General features: G+C 43.7%; 1 protein-coding gene across 1 annotated transcript in view; it reads left to right on the forward strand.

Annotated features, from left to right (window-relative positions):
• pkd1l2a (polycystic kidney disease 1 like 2a) overlaps nt 1–18,011 on the forward strand; it is a 93,100-nt gene that overhangs the window by 25,295 nt on the left and 49,794 nt on the right. Inside the window, exons 13-18 of the mRNA XM_069899441.1 lie at nt 2,752–2,883; nt 5,237–5,465; nt 5,926–6,119; nt 10,215–10,445; nt 11,843–11,944; nt 17,601–17,779. Coding sequence (XP_069755542.1) covers nt 2,752–2,883; nt 5,237–5,465; nt 5,926–6,119; nt 10,215–10,445; nt 11,843–11,944; nt 17,601–17,779 — 1,067 coding nt within the window. The remainder of the gene's footprint in view (nt 1–2,751; nt 2,884–5,236; nt 5,466–5,925; nt 6,120–10,214; nt 10,446–11,842; nt 11,945–17,600; nt 17,780–18,011) is intronic.

Consider the following 18,011-nt stretch of genomic DNA (forward strand, 5'->3'; position numbering starts at 1 on the left):
GCAGGAGGTAGTGTCCAACATCCATCTCCTCTCTCTCTCTCTCTCTCTCTCTCTTCCTCCAGCTCTCTGCATTCACAGAGGCTCCTCCTTCCCCTGATCCATTCTCATCTTTCCTCTATCTATGTGCTATTATCACCTGCTGTCTGTTGGTCTGAGCTCCCCCCAGAGAACCATAGAATGCTACAGCTTGGGGGCAAGGCCATCTGGCCCGTCAGCCATATACTTCGCTACTCCCATTCTTAGCCCTCCGCACCTCTCCCATCCATGTATCTATCCAATTTATTATTAATTATTTCTCCCCCTGCCCTTTCTTCCCTTCTCCCCCCCCCCCAGCCTTTTTATTGAGGTACCTGACTGCTTTTTGTTCATACCCTCGTGAAGGGCTCAGGCCTGAAATGTTGGTCACACATCTATATTTCCTATGGGCGCTGCGAGACCTGCTGAGCTCCTCGTAGTACATCTCTTCCAACCTTGCTCCATCCAATGACTCCATTCCATTCTCTCAGCTTCACATCTGTTCTGATAGTAAGCCTTTCCACACTTTGGAGGTGAGCAGGAGTCCTTGTGACTGCAGAGGCTGTGGGGGCGCCGGGGTGAATACACATACTCTGAAGGGACTTTCTTTTGCTTCTCTTTCTCTCATATTGTACTGTTAGTAAATCAATATGACAGTGCCAGTGACCCGGGTTTGAATCTTGTGCTGTCTGTAAGGAGTGTGTACCTTCTCCCCGTCTCTGCGAAGGGGTTTCCTTTGGGTGCACTGGCTTCCCCTCCAAAATATAAGGGGTGGGTAAGTTAACTGGGTGTTATTGAGGGCATGGGTTTTTGGGACGGAAGGTCCTTTAACTGTGATGTATCATTTTTTTTTAAATAGTGATTTTTGCCCTCTGCCATAGCTGGCAAAGTGTGAAAGCCCCATATTGTTTATAATAATAGAGCTAGAAATGCAAAATCTAGATGGTAAAAGATCATAAAATCCCCGTTATCTGGAATTGAAGCAATCAGCATCCTCAAGCAGCCAGCAAAAAAAGCTCAGAAAATAAATAGGTAAAAAAATATGAAAATTGGCGCCCCCTTGTGGATAGGTCACCAATCATGCCACAGACAATCCCAAACAACCGGCAAAATCACTTATCCGGCATCTACCAATCTCTATAGATGCCGGATACCAGGGGTATTTATGTATCAGACTTGCCCTTTTTTATTGGTTCCGTTGAGCTGATTTGGAGTGGGATATCAATCTGCTTGCAAATATTCTAAGATTCTGCCTCCACAGTTCTCTCTCTCTCAGTTGACACTTCCAAAGATTCACAAACCTCAAAACAAAATGTCCTCTTTATCTTTGTCATAAATAGGTGAGCGACTCACGGAGAGTGGCTCACTTTGTTCCAGGTCCACAATGGATGGAGTCTAATCAAACCCATTTTCAAGCCATACTTTTTGCTGGTAATCTTGTAATGAGCTATTAAAATACAGTGCATCATCCATGCAAAGCAACTTCAGCGACATTGGTGATCTCATTGAAAGATTCCTTTATTCCTTTTTGACATGTAATATTACACGGAAATGCCTTCTGCCTGCCGTGAGGCAAAGGGTCACCATTAGTGTCGCCCAGTGTCCCTTTACAGTAAGAGAGAAAGGAAAGCAAAAGAGAGTCCCTTCATAGTCACTGAGTATCCAAGCATTTGCAAAATACAGGTGCTCCCCTACTTACAATGGTCTGACTTATGATTCTTCAAAGTTATGATGGTTTGAATCTGTACTTTCAATTTCGAATTCTGATCTGTTGTGATATGCTGTACGATACTCTTACACGATGCTTACTCAACCATGCCCAGTGTGCTTTCAGCTGTGTGGGTTAATGGTTTTTTTCAGTGTGGAATAAAGGTATTCAAAACTTAGTTCTAAAAATGGTAGATGCGGCATTCTTTTTTGACACTATTTTTTTGACTTACGATGGGTTTTCCGGATCGCAACCCCATCGTAAGTTGAGGAGCACCTGGCTGAGGCATCGAGTAAACTATTGTGGTGAAGTATAGAAGTCTGCAGATGCTGAGATTGTAGTTAAAAACACACAGGAATGTGGGAGGAACCCAGCCGGTCTCGCAATGTGCATGGGAGGTAAAAATATATGACCCACATTTCTGGCCTGAGCCCTTCTTCAAGGGAACAAGGGATATATATGGGATATAATGGGTGACCAAGGGTCTCCTACCTGAAACGTTAGGCCCATTTCTCTCTTCACAGGTGCTGCCTACCCTGATGTTTCCAGCATTTGCTGTATTATTTTCAGATTTGCAGCAAATGCATGTTTTAAATTTATATTTTAATACGTGAGTATGTGGATATGGAATTGCAAAGAATTGGGCAGTAAAGAGATCAGGAGTGAAGCTTGGATCTCATGGTTCCAACTGGAGCAGCATGTAATCCTGAAATAGTAAAAACCTACAGAAATACTGTTGTTCCTGCAACATTTTGTGTGCTTTTACAAGTAAACCATTGTCCTCGTCTTCAGGTGAGAAGGGGGACTAGTGCTTCGATCTTATGGAACTACATTTTTCGCCACTTCCCACTTAGTCTAATCACAATTATGTAAAAAGTGAAAGAGGATTAATTCACCAGGACAAATCAGCATGTACAACACTCCCAGAAGTTTTACTGAAGATTCTGAGACGGCAATTTTCCATTCCCCTCTGTTGTTTTTATGAGAAATGAATTTTTATGAAGTACCACAGCTTTCCTTTTGCACAGATGGTGAGCTTTTCAGTGAACCCCTTCATGTGGACCGGGAAGAATGAAGTCTCTGGAGCTGTGAGCGGCCTAGTACTGACATCATCGAATGGCACGGTTCATCTTGTCAGCAATCTGTCGGAGGATATTGAGGTAAGTCTGCAAGTTGCATGCACAAACTCCTTCTTCTCCCTCCACCATCAGACTTCTGAATGGACAATGAACCTGTGGACACTACCTCACCTTTTTCTCTTTTTGCTCTAATTATTTATTCTTAAATATTGTATTTACAGAACCGTAGTCTATTGCAATTTTGCACCTGTAATGCACAATAGTGCTGCTGGAAAACAACAAATTTCATGATGCTGTGGGGCGCTGTTAGACAGAATCAGACACACACAAGGTAAAGACTGTACAACAGGCTTTAATCCACAAAGACTTCCACAGAGCCAGGCTGGCTGTGGCTGCAGCAGCTCTGTGTGAGGCCTCGGGGGGGTCGACGCAGGCTTATATCTCAGAGGGTGATTGACACCCGACCGGGTGGGGCTTGATCCATTCAGGCTGACTGATTGACAGCCGGCCAGCTGTTGTCCTGTCCCCTTACACTCCTGCAGGTACAGAGGTTGCCCCCTGCAGTAGGCCGGTGGTGGACCACCACAGATACACAGTTGAAATTCTGATTCCTTGCCTTCATGAGTTGAATAAAAGGAACCTTATGTCCCTGGCCTTCACATTCAGATGCCAATGAGATACAATGGGACTCACAGATTAGATAGGTTTCAGATTGATTGTCAGAGTACAACCTACCACTAATTGATAGTGCAAAAAATTAAACTGTATGCAGTGTAAATATGTAAACAAATAAAAGAAATGTAAACAGATAACTAATGTAAACAAACTGTGCAATACAGTGAGAGCAAAAAAAATGAATAAAGTGGACAAATAAGAGTCCTTAAATGTCATTGAGGAACCTGATGGTGGAGGGGTAGCAGCTGTTCTTGATGGTGCGAGTCTTGTGGCATCTATACCTCTTTCCTGATGGCAACAGTAAGAACAAGGCGTGTGCTGGGTGGTGATGGTCTTTGATGGTTTGCTGCTGCCCTCTGATGACAGCGTTCCCTGTAGATGTATTCAACAGTGGGGAAGGTTTTGCCTGTGATGTACTGGGCTGTGTTCACTACCTTTTAGAGGGTGCCGGTCAGCACACTTTCCACCACACTTCTAGAAATTTCCCAGGGTTTCTGGTCTCATGCCAAACCTCTGCAAACTCCAGAGGAAGTCAAGGCACTGACGACCTTTCTTCGCCATGACATTGGCGTTTTGGGTCCAGGAAAGATTCTCCATGTTAGTGACTCCCAAGAACCTAAATTTGCTCGACTATTAAAGAGACCCACTGGAGGACCACAATGAGCTTCAGCCTATGAATTAGTTGCATCCTTGAGGTGAATGCTGCATGCAGCCAAAGCTGGACTCGGCACATGGAGTTGGAAGTTTTTTTGTAGCCAACCAAAATGCAGTGCCTACTGGTCAATGCCATCTTCAGGGCAGACCAGAGCTAAGCAGTACCTCAGTGGTACAGTGCAGGCTGAAGTTATTGGTATGGAAGACCATCCAAATTCAGCCTCCTGCTGTCGTGGTTGTGAATGCTTGTGCCAAAATATTTAGCAGTTTGAGACAGCCATCCTGCCACTGGCATTACAGAAGCACTGAGAAGGACTCCATGGAATATTCATCTTGTTTTGAAGATAGATTAGACCAGCCATTCTCAACCATTCTTCAACAATGTTCCCCCTAAGACTCTGCTCAAAGTTTATGGGCCCCATTCCTTGTGAAGCAGTCAAGGTTTGGTTTCTTCCACACTTTTCTCTTACCGACTACATTAAAAAAAAGTTTAAAAATGTTTATGTCCCATGAAGTTGAAGAAAGCAAGGCTTTTACTTAAAAGTGCTGTGGCCCACTTGGGGCACCATAGGTCCCCCGTTATGCATGGTTGAAGTTGAACCATAGAACACTACAGCATAGAAACAGGCCATTTGGCCATTCTAGTTCGTGCCTAACCCACTGACCTGCACCCATTCCATATCCCTCCATACCCCTCTCTCCATGCACTTGTGCAAAGTTTTCTTAAATGTCAACATTGAGCCTGCATTTACCACTTCAGCTGGCAGCTCGTTCCACACACCCACCACTCTTCGTGTGAAGAAATTCCGCCTAATGTTCCCCCTAAATTTTCCCCCTTAACCCGTGTCCTCTGGTTTGTCAGTGGAAAAAGCTGCTGGCATTCTCTCTATACACACCATAATTTTGTATTCAAGATTGATAGTTTTTTGAATTGTTAAAGAGGATGGGGTGATGGTGAAGTTTGTTGCTTGTTGGAGAATTGGGGATCACGGAGCCTCGACTACTTCAATGATGTCATTAACCCATCAGCTAAAATACCTATTGAAATAATACTTTGTGACCTTACAAGTCATTTTAATTGTAACATGGATGGTTTCTGTCACAGATAATGCTTCCTAGATCTGATGTGACTCAGGAGAACTGGGCGGAATTCAAGCTGGAAAACAGCCTAACCACCATGCAAGTGAATGTTACTTCAGACAGTGGCACCCTTGGGTTTTATCTGGAGGCTGAGCAAAGTGTCCCACTCTTCCTTTACTTGGGTTATGCAAATGAACCAAATGAATCTAGTTTTCTGGTTTCCACCCAGCTACCTAATTCTGAGTACACAGGAGGTAAGAGCTTCTGCAAGTGGGAAACACAACAAGTGAACACCTTCATTGTGTCTTGTACCTTCACTTTTTGGAGATACCTTGCCAGCTCTACCGACAGTTGAGCCATCTCCATCTCCCCTCTCCCCCTCTCCCCCTCTCCTTTTCTTCCATTCTCCCACTCTCCCCTCTCACTCTCTCCTTCTCTTACTGTTTCACTCACCCTCTCTCATTCTCTCTCTCACTTTCACTCTCTCTCATTTCTTTTTTGCTCTCTCTCTCTCTCTCTCTCTCTCTCTCTCTCTCTCTCTCTCTCTCTCTCTCTCTCTCTCTCTCTCTCTCTCTCTCTCTCTCTCTCTCTCTCTCTCTCTAGAATCAGTTATCTTTTACAATGCCCTGAATACTTCAGGTAGTTAGTGAGTGGAAAAGTGATGAGACTATCTAGCATAAATCTTTTCTGATTTCTTTCATTTTCCCCAATTAGCTGCAAGATACACCTGGCTTATCCCTCTTGCTGAGTTGATGTATGGAGTGGGAATTTACTACTTAGCTGTGAGGCCTGTCCCAGATCTGAACTCTTCACAACTGATGAACCAGACCATGGCCTTCACATCTTTTGTCTCCCAGTGTGTTTACTGGGATGAAGTTAACACCAACTGGAATTCTTCTGGATGCCGTGTGAGTATTTTTGATTTTTATTGTGAAATCAAGAGTCAGGGAATTTGGGAATCTGATGAAATGTTGGAAACGGAAGACCCTCTGGCCAGTTCTGCCATTCAGTATGATAGTCGCTGGTCTGATTGTTGCACTTCTCTCTCTCCTCATTAGTCCCCATAACCCTTGATTGCCTGTGGTCAATAAACCTGTCTGCCTTAGCCTGGACCCAACACACCAATGGCATCGTGAAGAAAGCCCATCAGCACCTCTACTTCCTCAGGAGTTTGCGGAGGTTTGGTATGACATCAGAAACTGTGGCAAACTTCTGCAGGTGTGACATGGAAAATGTGCTGAATCACAGTGTGGTATGGGAACACCAATACCCCAGAGCAGAAAGGTCTGTAAAAGGTAGTAGAAATAGCACAGAACATCACAGGAAAAACTCTCCCTACCATCGAGAACATCTGCATGGAACATTGCCGTTGGAGAGAAGCTATGATCATCATGGATCCACGCCACCCAACACATGCACTGTTCTCACTGCTGCCATCAGGAAAGAGCTACAGGTACCACAAGACCCACACCACCAGGTTCAGGAACAACTGCTACCCCTCCACTATCAGACTCCTCAACAACAAACTGAATTAGATACTCATTCAGGAACTCTTACTTTTGCACTTTTTTGATTTTTTTTCTCTCTGTAGTTTTTTGATATTTCTTTATTTGTGTATATGCATCTTCTTGAGTAAATTTTTTTTCCGCACTACCAATAAGTGATATTTCTGCCTTGCTCTCAGAAAAAAGAATCACCAAGTTGTATATAATGTCATGTATGTTCTCTGACAATAAATGAACTTTGAACTTTTGACTGTGTGCAATGGGTCAGAGTTCACAGCTTTCTGGGTTGGAGAATTCCCATCCTCATTCTTATGGACAGCTCCTTTATTTTCAATCTTTGTCCCCAATTGCAGACTCCTCAAAGTATTGACGATGTCTAAACCCATCTCTTAAAGTCCAGCGTGCATAGGTCCAGTATTTTCTATTTGTCTTCATAAAGTAGCTGATTTATCCCCACCTTCAGTCCAGTGAAGCCTCGAGACTGCAGACGCTGAAATCTGGAGCTAAAAATAAACTGCCGGAGGAACTCCACCAGCCACAAGGATCTGAGAACTTTGGTTTTGAGATACAAGATGAGCCAGAGACTTATTGAATGTGTCAAATGACTGTGTTTGTTCCTTCTCCTCTTGGAGCAGTTCTCATGACATTGATACAATTACTTAGTGCAAAAAGTATTTTGTTCACTGCTAAATCCAATCTGTTGATTATAAGACAGACAGGGTTCTTTTTTGAGAAATTACATTCCACCTTTCTTCATCAGTGGTTGTTAAAACCATGTTCATTGAATCAGGTGTTAGCCACTTTCTTAGTCAAAGTGGACTCCTTTGCCCAAAACCTAAAACTGCTTTCACGAAGTCAGCTTTGGCTTTATTTTTGATCTTGCAACAGTAAATGTTTCTCTGATTAGCTGAGCCTTCAGAGAGAAAGTAAATCTGTAAGAAACTCTGCTTATGGTTCCAGCGTTCTTTTCTCAGTAATAAAAGAATGCCAGTGGAATTAATAGGAATGAAGAAACTATATTACTAGTTCTATTTGTCATATTCCTTAAAACAATGTAAATGGTTTGGGGATCTGTGTGTGAATATCACCAAGGGTGTAACTTAATACTTTTGCAAGCATCACGAGTAAATGGCTCATAAGAACACAACACTAATATAATTTAGGTCCCCTTATCATTAAGGGGACCTAACTAAATCCTAACTAACTAAATCCAGTGTGGTTACTCTGTCATAATGTATCAAATCCATGTCAGCCCCTCTAAGCACTGCTTTGAGGAATAATGGGGAGAGATTCCTTCCTCACTTCCATACTAAATGCTTACTGTTAATGTCATTGGAATCAATGGAACTATGTTTCAGAAGTGAAGTCCATGTAGCCATAACACGAACTTGGGACATGACACCTACCGTGGATTTTTAACTTGGTACATTCTTCCCCCAGGAGTGTCGGAAGAGGCATAGGGTCATTCAGCCCCGTCAGATCACTCAGTGGTACTTTAATTTGATTACCAAGACTGGCTCACTAAATCTTTCTTTTTAAAATAGTTTTATTGAGACTTTACAGTATAACCAATAAAACAAGGTGCTACAAGATTTTTTAAAAATTGGAAATAATTCTAATGATAAGGAAATCTTGAGCAAGATCACGATAATAAAGTAAAATATGGTTCACTAAATCTTAATGTCCTGGTGTAATAAAAATCCATCATCCCAACCTTCCTCTCTCATGAAAAATAAAATCCTCTCAAGTAATACTTCCTTAAGATACTTGTCATCTTCATTGTTCTCAACATATATTGATTCAGCTGTTAACATTCTCCTGTATCTGAATGACTGTTTCTCTATATAACAATTAGCATGTGATTTACTGTGAAGATGTTTGCAGGTTAAAACTGAATGTTCAGCAACAAAATGACAAAATCATAGTTACTGCTTTTCTCCATTTTACTTGTTCCTTTTCACCATTGCATTAAGTGCAGTCCTGGTCCCTAAATTATAGGAAGGGTGTCAATAAGGTAGAGAAGATGCAGCGAAGATTTACTGAATGTTGCCTGGATTGCAGTATCTAGAATACGGAGAAAGATTGAGTAGATTGGGTCTTTATTCATTGGAGGGTAGAAGGTTGAAGGGGGATTGATATTAGTTGCCCATTCAGAGCCAGCTCTTCAGTGCTTGACGTCCTGTTTTGCGGAAACTGTCAAAATGTTTGGCCTGGAAGTCAGCCTGAAGAAAACGGAGGTCCTCCATCAGTCAGCTCCCCACCATGACTACCAGCCCCCCAACATCTCCATCGGGCACACAAAACTCAAAACGGTCAACCAGTTTACCTATCTCGGCTGCACCATTTCATCAGATGCAAGGATCGACAACGAGATGGACAACAGACTCTCCAAGGCAAATAGCGCCTTTGGAAGACTACACAAAAGAGTCTGGAAAAACAACCAACTGAAAAACCTCACAAAGATTAGCGTATACAGAGCCGTTGTCATACCCACACTCCTGTTCGGCTCCGAATCATGGGTCCTCTACCGGCATCACCTACGGCTCCTAGAACGCTTCCACCAGCGTTGTCTCCGCTCCATCCTCAAAATTCATTGGAGCGACTTCATCCCTAACATCGAAGTACTCGAGATGGCAGAGGCCGACAGCATCGAGTCCACGCTGGGTGGGTCACATCTCCAGAATGGAGGACCATCGCCTTCCCAAGATCGTGTTATATGGCAAGCTCTCCACTGGCCACCGTGACAGAGATGCACCAAAGAAGAGGTACAAGGACTGCCTAAAGAAATCTCTTGGTGCCTGCCACATTGACCACCGCCAGTGGGCTGATATCGCCTCAAACCGTGCATATTGGCGCCTCACAGTTCGGCGGGCAGCAACCTCCTTTGAAGAAGACCGCAGAGCCCACCTCACTGACAAAAGACAAAAGAGGAAAAACCCAACACCCAACCCCAACCAACCAATTTTCCCCTGCAACCGCTGCAACTGTGTCTGCCTGTCCCGCATCGGGCTTGTCAGCCACAATCGAGCCTGCAGCTGACGTGGACTTTTTACCCCCTCCATAAATCTTCGTCCGCGAAGCCAAGCCAAAGAAGATAAAATTATGAGGGGGATAGATAGAGTAAATGTGAATAGGCTCTTCCCCTTGAGAGTAGGAGAGATTGGAATGAGGGGTCATAAGTTAAGGGTAAGGGGCAAAATTTTAGGGGTAATATAAGAGGAAGCTTCTTCACTCAGATAGTGGTGGCTGAGTGGAATGACCTTCTGGGAGAGGTGGATGCAGCAGGGTCAGTTCTGTCATTTAAGAGAAGGTTGGATGAGTGAGGGAATTGGAGGGTTATGGACAGGGAGCAGGTTGGTGGGACTAATGGAGTTCACTTAAATTAGTGCGGACTAGAGGGGCCGAGATGGCCTGTTTCCATACTGTAATTGTTATATGGTTATATGTTATATGGTTATATAAAAATACAATGTTGTAAACATTATGGTTTTTATTTAGGTGGGCCCACTAACTACTCCCAGCAACACTCAATGCCTGTGCAACCATCTCACCTTCTTTAGCACCTCCTTCTTTGTCATGCCCAATGCAGTGGATGTCAGCAAGACAGTGGAACTCTTTGCCACATTTGTAGATAACCCAATAGTCGTTACAACTGTTGCCTGCATTTTTGCCCTCTACATCCTTGCTGTTGTTTGGGCGAGAAGAAAGGATAAACAAGATGTGACCAAGGTAAGTAGCTGATCCAGTCATGCCAATGTAATCAATCAACTTGATCCCTCATTTAAATCCCTCCGTCTCTTTGATTGCTTTCTCTGAGCATGGTTATTATTTCATTCATCGACTTGAGGATGATGTGGTCAAGTCCAGCATTTATTGTCACCCCTGATGGTTTATAATGTGGCAGTGAAGGCAGGGCTGGAATACCTATGCAGAATAAAAGATGGATGGATGCCAAGATGATGTGCTACTTGTACAAGGTGGTGACTCTGCTCCCCCTGCAGCCCTCTTCTTAAACGGATATCAAACCACCTAAATGTTTGAAACAGCTGATGCACTTTGCACAAATATTCTTTACCTCAGAGTGAAAGCAGTTGCCCTTTGGTGTTCCTTTTGGATGAAACGCTGAGTAACGAATTAAGATTCACCTGGGCCAGGGGAGAAATTTCGATCAAATGCAGGTATGCCAGCTGCACCTAGTGCCAGGCGCCATTGCCTTCAACCAGAAGAGAAAGGCTGGGACTTTACTATAAGAATAAGAAGGGACAGCCCGAGGTAGAACTTGTGATTATTTACATTGTGTAGGATATGACAGGATTGCTCTGAAAATATGACTGGTTGTTAATTTACGATTCACCGCGACGATTGGTGTATTTCTCAAAGTAGAAAATCAGGAATGAGATAAATGGAAAAATCCCAAACAAAACAGCATTACAGTTGAGATATTTGGAACTTAAATTTGATGAATAAATACAGAATAAAAAGTTGGCATCAGTCATGGTGACTCCTGGGAACAGACAGATTGTTGCAAGTACCTTTGGATTTCTTTATATCAATGAGAAATTAAGCCTTCCATTGTTACAAAGTCTGGCCGGTATGGACTGTAGATCAGCCATTCTCCACAGGAGCCATATGACCTCCTTGGGGGCCACAGCACATTTAAGTAAAAGCCATTTTCTTTTCACCTCATGTAAAATAAATATTATTTCATGTTTTTTTAAATGTAGTTAGTAGGAGAGAAGTATGGAAGAAACCAAAACTTCACTGCTTTACAGTGGGGCCCATTAGCAGTCCTGGGGTGGGGGGTTGTTATTGCCAAAAAAATGGCTGTGTTAAATAATCTCCAGTCTTTGTGTCATTTATTCTAAATGGTTTATCCTCATCATTGATATAAAGTGGCAGCTGCACATTCACCGTATTCACCGTATCATTGCTTCCCCTCATTCCTATTTCCCATGAATTTAGAAACATTGGAAAAGGTTTGTAGATAGATTGCGAAATGATTAAAAAATACTTTGGAAGAATTGGTCACTCTGCATTTCCAAACAGCCTGATCTTTACCTTGCTTTAAAGTGAATTGTATTTATCACAGCATCCTGTTTATCCCCTTTCTCTTAACAAAAAAAAAGGTGAAAATAACCCTGCTCGCTGACAACGACCCATTTGCCCAGTATCGTTACTTGGTGACAGTGTTCACAGGACATCGCAGAGGAGCAGCTACCACTTCCAAGGTTTGTTGCAGTTTAAACTTCAAAGCACCATTTAAAATTCTGGGCTGTAGAAATTTGTTTAAAAAGTGGCAATGCACAAGGTTGTAGCGGCCACTTCAGCGCTTTACAACGGTGGAATCTCCAACCCATTATTTATTGTCTATGATCCTGAAACACTCGTGAAACTAAGAAATATGAACTGGACTTTCAAACTAGTGGATCAGATTGGTAAAATACTGAGCAGTTTTGAAGCTCACGCCAACCCACCGAGACGCTACTATTTATTAAACAATATTTATTTATTTTATATATGTATTGATGTACATACTGCATATGCATTGCTTGTCTGAATGTTATGCCTTGATGTATGTTTGTGTGTTTTTTGCACTGAGGACTGGAGAATGTTGTTCTGTTGGAATGTACTACAATCAGATGATAATAAACTTGAATTTGGACTTATTAATTTACAACACTGTTGAACGCTCTTCAGGCCCACGAAACTTGTGCCGCCCAATTACACCAACTAACCTAAAACCCCATATGTTTTGGAGGATGGGAGGTAACCAGAGGAAACCTGCGCAGGTCACGGGGAGGACATGCAAACTCCTTACAGACTGTGCCAGGTTCGGACCCTAGTCCCTGGCTCTGTAAATAGCATTGTGCTAACCTCTAAACATGGCTGGTGTAGCAGTTAGCACAACGCCTTTACAGCGCCAGTGTTCCTCCTTTATCTCTGTCCTAAATCTATATCCCTGAATTTTGAGACGCCTAGTTATCGTCTCCCCCACCAATGGAAATGTTACCTATCTTATCTCTGCCTTCCATAATTTTAAGTTTCTAGAAGATCAACTCTCATTCTTCAAAACTTCAGCGAGTACAGTCCCAGATGGGCCAATCTCTCCTCATAGGCTAGCGTCCTCATCAACCTGGTGAACATTCTCTACATCGCCTCCAAAAGTCAGTACATCCTTCCTCAAGTAAGGGGATCCAAACTGTATGCAGTACTCCAGATGCGGCCTCACCAGTACCATGTGCAGTTGGAGCATGACCTCATATCCCTAACCGCAATCCTTCTTGCAATGAAGGCCAAGATTTTATTTGCCTTCTTGATAGCCTGCTGCAACTGCAAACCAACCTTTTGTAGTTCATGCACCAGCTCTCAAGTCCTTCTGCATGTCAGCAATCACGTCATTTAAATAATAATCTGATCCTCCATTTTTCCTTCCAAAGTGGATAAGCTCACATATACCAACATTGAACCCCATCTGGCAGACCCTTGCCCACTCCATTTACCTATCTATATCTCCCTGCAGGCTCTCTGTATCCTCTGTACAATTTGGCTTTCCACTGCCCTCTACCAGATCATTTATGAATAGTTGCAGGCCCAGCACCGGCCCCTGTGGTGCTAATCATACTTGTATTGAAACATGTCAACCAGTCAAACACCCCTGTATCCCAACTCTCTGCTTTCTATTGGTTAACCAATCCTCTATCCATCACCCCCAACTCTATGCATCCTTATCTTATGTACAAATCTTTTATGTGGCACCTTATCCAGGCACCTTAATGTGCCTTCTGGAATCCAGGTAAACCATGTCCATTTGCTCCCCTTTATCTACCACTCTCGATATATCATCAAAGAACTCCAGTAAATTTGTCAAACAGAACCTTCCTTTGCTGAATCAACGCTGTGTCTACCTGATAGGTCCATTTCGCTCCAGATGCCTTGCTATTTCTTCTTTAATGATGGTTTCAAACATTTTGCCACACGGATGTTAAATTAACTGGCCTATTGCCGACAATTTTTTTTAATTGGGGCATGACATTCGCTATCTTCCAATCCACTGTGACCTTTTCCCTCCACTCTTTGGTTTAGATGCCTGCTGACATTTTTCCATACCTTGATGAAGGGCTCAAGCCTGAAACATCAGCATGTATTTTTACCTTTGCTATATCTCGGCTGCACCATTTCATCAGATGCAAGGATCGACAATGAGATAGACAACAGACTCGCCAAGGCAAATAGCGCCTTTGGAAGACTACACAAAAGAGTCTGGAAAAACAACCAACTGAAAAACCTCACAAAGATAAGCGTATACAGAGCCGTTGTCATACCCACACTCCTGTTCGGCTCCGAATCATGGGTCCTCTACCGGCACCACCTACGGCTCCTAGAACGCTTCCACCAGCGTTGTCTCCGCTCCATCCTCAACATCCATTGGAGCGCTCACACCCCTAACGTCGAGGTACTCGAGATGGCAGAGGTCGACAGCATCGAGTCCACGCTGCTGAAGATCCAGCTGCGCTGGATGGGTCACGTCTCCAGAATGGAGGACCATCGCCTTCCCAAGATCGTGTTATATGGCGAGCTCTCCACTGGCCACCGTGACAGAGGTGCACCAAAGAAAAGGTACAAGGACTGCCTAAAGAAATCTCTTGGTGCCTGCCACATTGACCACCGCCAGTGGGCTGATAACGCCTCAAACCGTGCATCTTGGCGCCTCACAGTTTGGCGGGCAGCAGCCTCCTTTGAAGAAGACCGCAGAGCCCACCTCACTGACAAAAGGCAAAGGAGGAAAAACCCAACACCCAACCCCAACCAACCAATTTTCCCTTGCAACCGCTGCAATCGTGTCTGCCTGTCCCGCATCGGACTGGTCAGCCACAAACGAGCCTGCAGCTGACGTGGACTTTTTACCCCCTCCATAAATCTTCGTCCGCGAAGCCAAGCCAAAGAAAGAATAGAATGCACTGTTTGGCCTGCTGAGTTTCTCCATCCTTGTGTTTTTACTTCTTCCTACCCTCCTTGGGATTGTCAACAAGGCTTTGTGCAGGGGAGGCCCTGTCTCATGAATTGGTTGTAGTTTTGAGGGAGAGATAAAAATGATTGATGAGGGTAGAGCAGTGAATGTTGTCCACATGGCTAAGCAGATGGGAGCAGTTTAATTGGTCATCATGGTTGTTGCAAACATCGTGGACTTGTTTCAGTGCTGCATTGTTCCCTGGTCTATATTCCTCTGCCAACTTGTTCACGTCCATTCTCCTCCTCAACCAAATCCCTCTCTTACTTTCCCTTTGCTCACTCTCTCCCTCCTGACCACCACTGCTCACTCTAAACTGTGCGTGTGTGCGCGTGCACACACGTTTTGCAACCAGCGCATAAAAGAAATCAACTTGCGCACAAAAGGTTAGTGACCTAAAATAATGTAATTAATAATTATACTTATTGAATATAATCTCTTAGCTAACTGTTTTTGTCAACTAGTTAGACGGTTAAACAAATAGTTAATCATGCTTGAATTGAAACATGCCAATGAAGTTTTATTAGCCGTGAGAGATTGGCTGCATCAAAATGGTCTTGAAACAATTTCAAGTTTACATTTGCACAAGCATTCAGTGCACACATACTTTTGTCACAGGAAAAAAAATTGCACAACATAAGATTTTTGCACACACTGACAACTAAAACTTGGAGGGAACATTCCTGATCACCACCTGCTCCCTCTTTCTTCCATTCTCTTTCTGCTCACGCTTTCCTTCCCTCCGGTCACTCTACTCATTTCCTTCCAGCTCTCACCCTCCCTCACTTTTTCTTCCTAATGTTGTCTCCTCACTCCTTCCTTTTTCCTTTCCTCAACCGGATCACTCCTTCACTCTGGTCACTTGTTCCTGCTTCCCCTTGCCAGTTCACTCTCCTTTACTCACTCTCTGTTCCCTACCTCCACCCACCCATCCAATCCTACTTGGATCCCCACTTGTTCCCTTCACTTTGTCTGCACCAACCCTCCTGCCTTTCCCTCCACTCACTCCTTCCAACACTCTTGTCCTTCCCTCCACTCACTCCTTCCAACACTCTTGTCCTTCCCTCCACTTACTCCCTCCAACCCTCTTGTCTTTCCCTCCACTCACTCCCTCCAACCCTCTTGTCCTTCCCTCCGCTCACTCCCTCCAACCCACTTGCCTTTCCCTCCACTCACTCTCTCCAACCCTCACCTTTTTCTCCACTCTCTCCCTCCAACTCTCTTCTCCCACTTATCATGAAGATCCAACAGCATCTGCACTTCCTGAGAAGACTGAAATGGGCAAGGCTGCTGACCACCATCAAGCCGACCTTCTTCAGATGCTCTATTGAGAGCGATCTGACCAGCTGCATCACAGTGTGATTCGGTTGCTGCCGAGAAATGGATCAGATGACAATAAATTTGAGTTGGCTCTTTCTCTCTCCACCCACTCTCATTCTCCATTCCCTCTCTCTTTCCCCTCCGTCTCTTTCCCCACTTGTTCTATTCCTCTTATTGCTCTCCCTTCCCTTTCTCTTGAATCCTCCTTTTCCCTGAAGCAGCCGCTCCCATCAGTTCAATAACAGCCATCAGCTCCAGGCCATCTGCTGCTTTGACTGTGTCTGGTTGCTGAGGGTGGAGATTGCCATAAAATCTCACCTTGAAACCTTGAGCTGGTTTTTCCAGATTTTCAGCATGGAAAGTAAATACACAATATTGCAAAAATATACAGAAGAATCATAATTTCAGGCCTAAACCCTTCGAAACATTAGTGACATACCTTTCTTTGCCTCCTATGGATGCTGCAGGACCTATTTACGACTATCACAGAGAAGCAAAAGAGAGTCCCCCCTCCCCAAGTCACTGAGTGTCTATGGATTCACCTCCAGTGCTCCCACAGCCTCCGCAGCCAAGCAGACTTCAGTCCAAACTATCGGCAATCCAAGCTCCAGGTCCAAACCTCAGACATGATCAGGAAGACTTCAGTGCTGTCGGCGCCCTCTTGCATCCCAGTTCTGATACCTGGTACACCTTGAGCCAGTCTCCAGCAGTCCTCAGGCAGGCGTGAGTCCTTTGACCACAGTTGCCAGCAGCCCGCCAACTGTGTGCTCGTCAGCCACAGAACCCTTCATGGGTCATCTTCTCTGCTTCTCCTTCTCAAACAGGAGGTGTTGCCACCCAGCCATTTTATATCCATTCAAAATCAGGGGAGATTGGTCAATGGTGCTTCACATTCAATAAGCTTAGAGGCGATTTCCATGCATTTACACACATCTCACACACAAACTTTATCTGGAAACCACACCATGCATGTTTGGCCACGAGCTCCTGTGGTCCATGACAATCAGCATCATCTCCTGTCTTTATTTTTTGGTTGTCAATGTGACTGATGTTTGGCCTTTTAGTTACACAGCAAGATTTAGGAGTAAATCAAGGAAAAAAGACAAAGAGCTTGCATTTATCTGGTTAAATGATATAACCAGGGAAGTTGTCAAAAATGTCATGTCCCAAGAAGCTTTGTGAAGGGCTCGCTGAGATCTGGAAATAACAAGAGCCTGAGGATATCTGTTTAAGGTGAGGGGAGTAAAGTTCAGGGAAGATATCAGAGGTAAGTTATTTACGCAGAGAGTAGTGGGTGCCTGGAATTCATTGGCAGGGGTAGTCGTGGAGGCTGGTGCAATAGGAGCATTCAAAAGACTCTTTGGTACGTGGATGTAATGATAATTGAGGGTCATGGGGTGTGAGGAAGTAAATATATAAGTTTCAATGAACATGTCACAAAGAATTTAGTTTGAAAGTTTTGAATTTGTTGGAAGTAAATTATATACTTTTAAAAATAATAATTTTGTGCAAATGTAGTGTTAGTTTATCATGTTTTGATATTTTTATTTATTCAGGTTACGATAACACTGTATGGCTCTGAGGGAGAGAGTGACCCACATTTCCTAACAGACCTTGAGAAGCCTACCTTTGAGAGAGGAGGGGTTGACGGATATCTCTTAACAACCCTATTTCCCCTTGGGGATCTTCAGAGTATTCGATTGTGGCATGACAACTCAGGATCCAACCCATCCTGGTAACTTACAATAGGCAATTTAGATGAAATTAAAGATTTCTTGATGTGAGGGCAGGATAGTTATGAGAAAGAAATGGCTTAAACCTGTCCAGAAATCAGTTGAAATTTCCAGCATTTACAGTGGTTGGCTTCAGTTGATACAATATTCTTCTTCTAATTTTGTCAAGAAATTATTAATTCTCAATGACTATAAGAATGAAACATTCCTGGGAATTCTACTCACAAGTTATAT

This window comes from Narcine bancroftii, chromosome 10 (genome assembly GCF_036971445.1).
Source record: "Narcine bancroftii isolate sNarBan1 chromosome 10, sNarBan1.hap1, whole genome shotgun sequence".
NCBI classification, from domain to species: Eukaryota; Metazoa; Chordata; class Chondrichthyes; order Torpediniformes; family Narcinidae; genus Narcine; species Narcine bancroftii.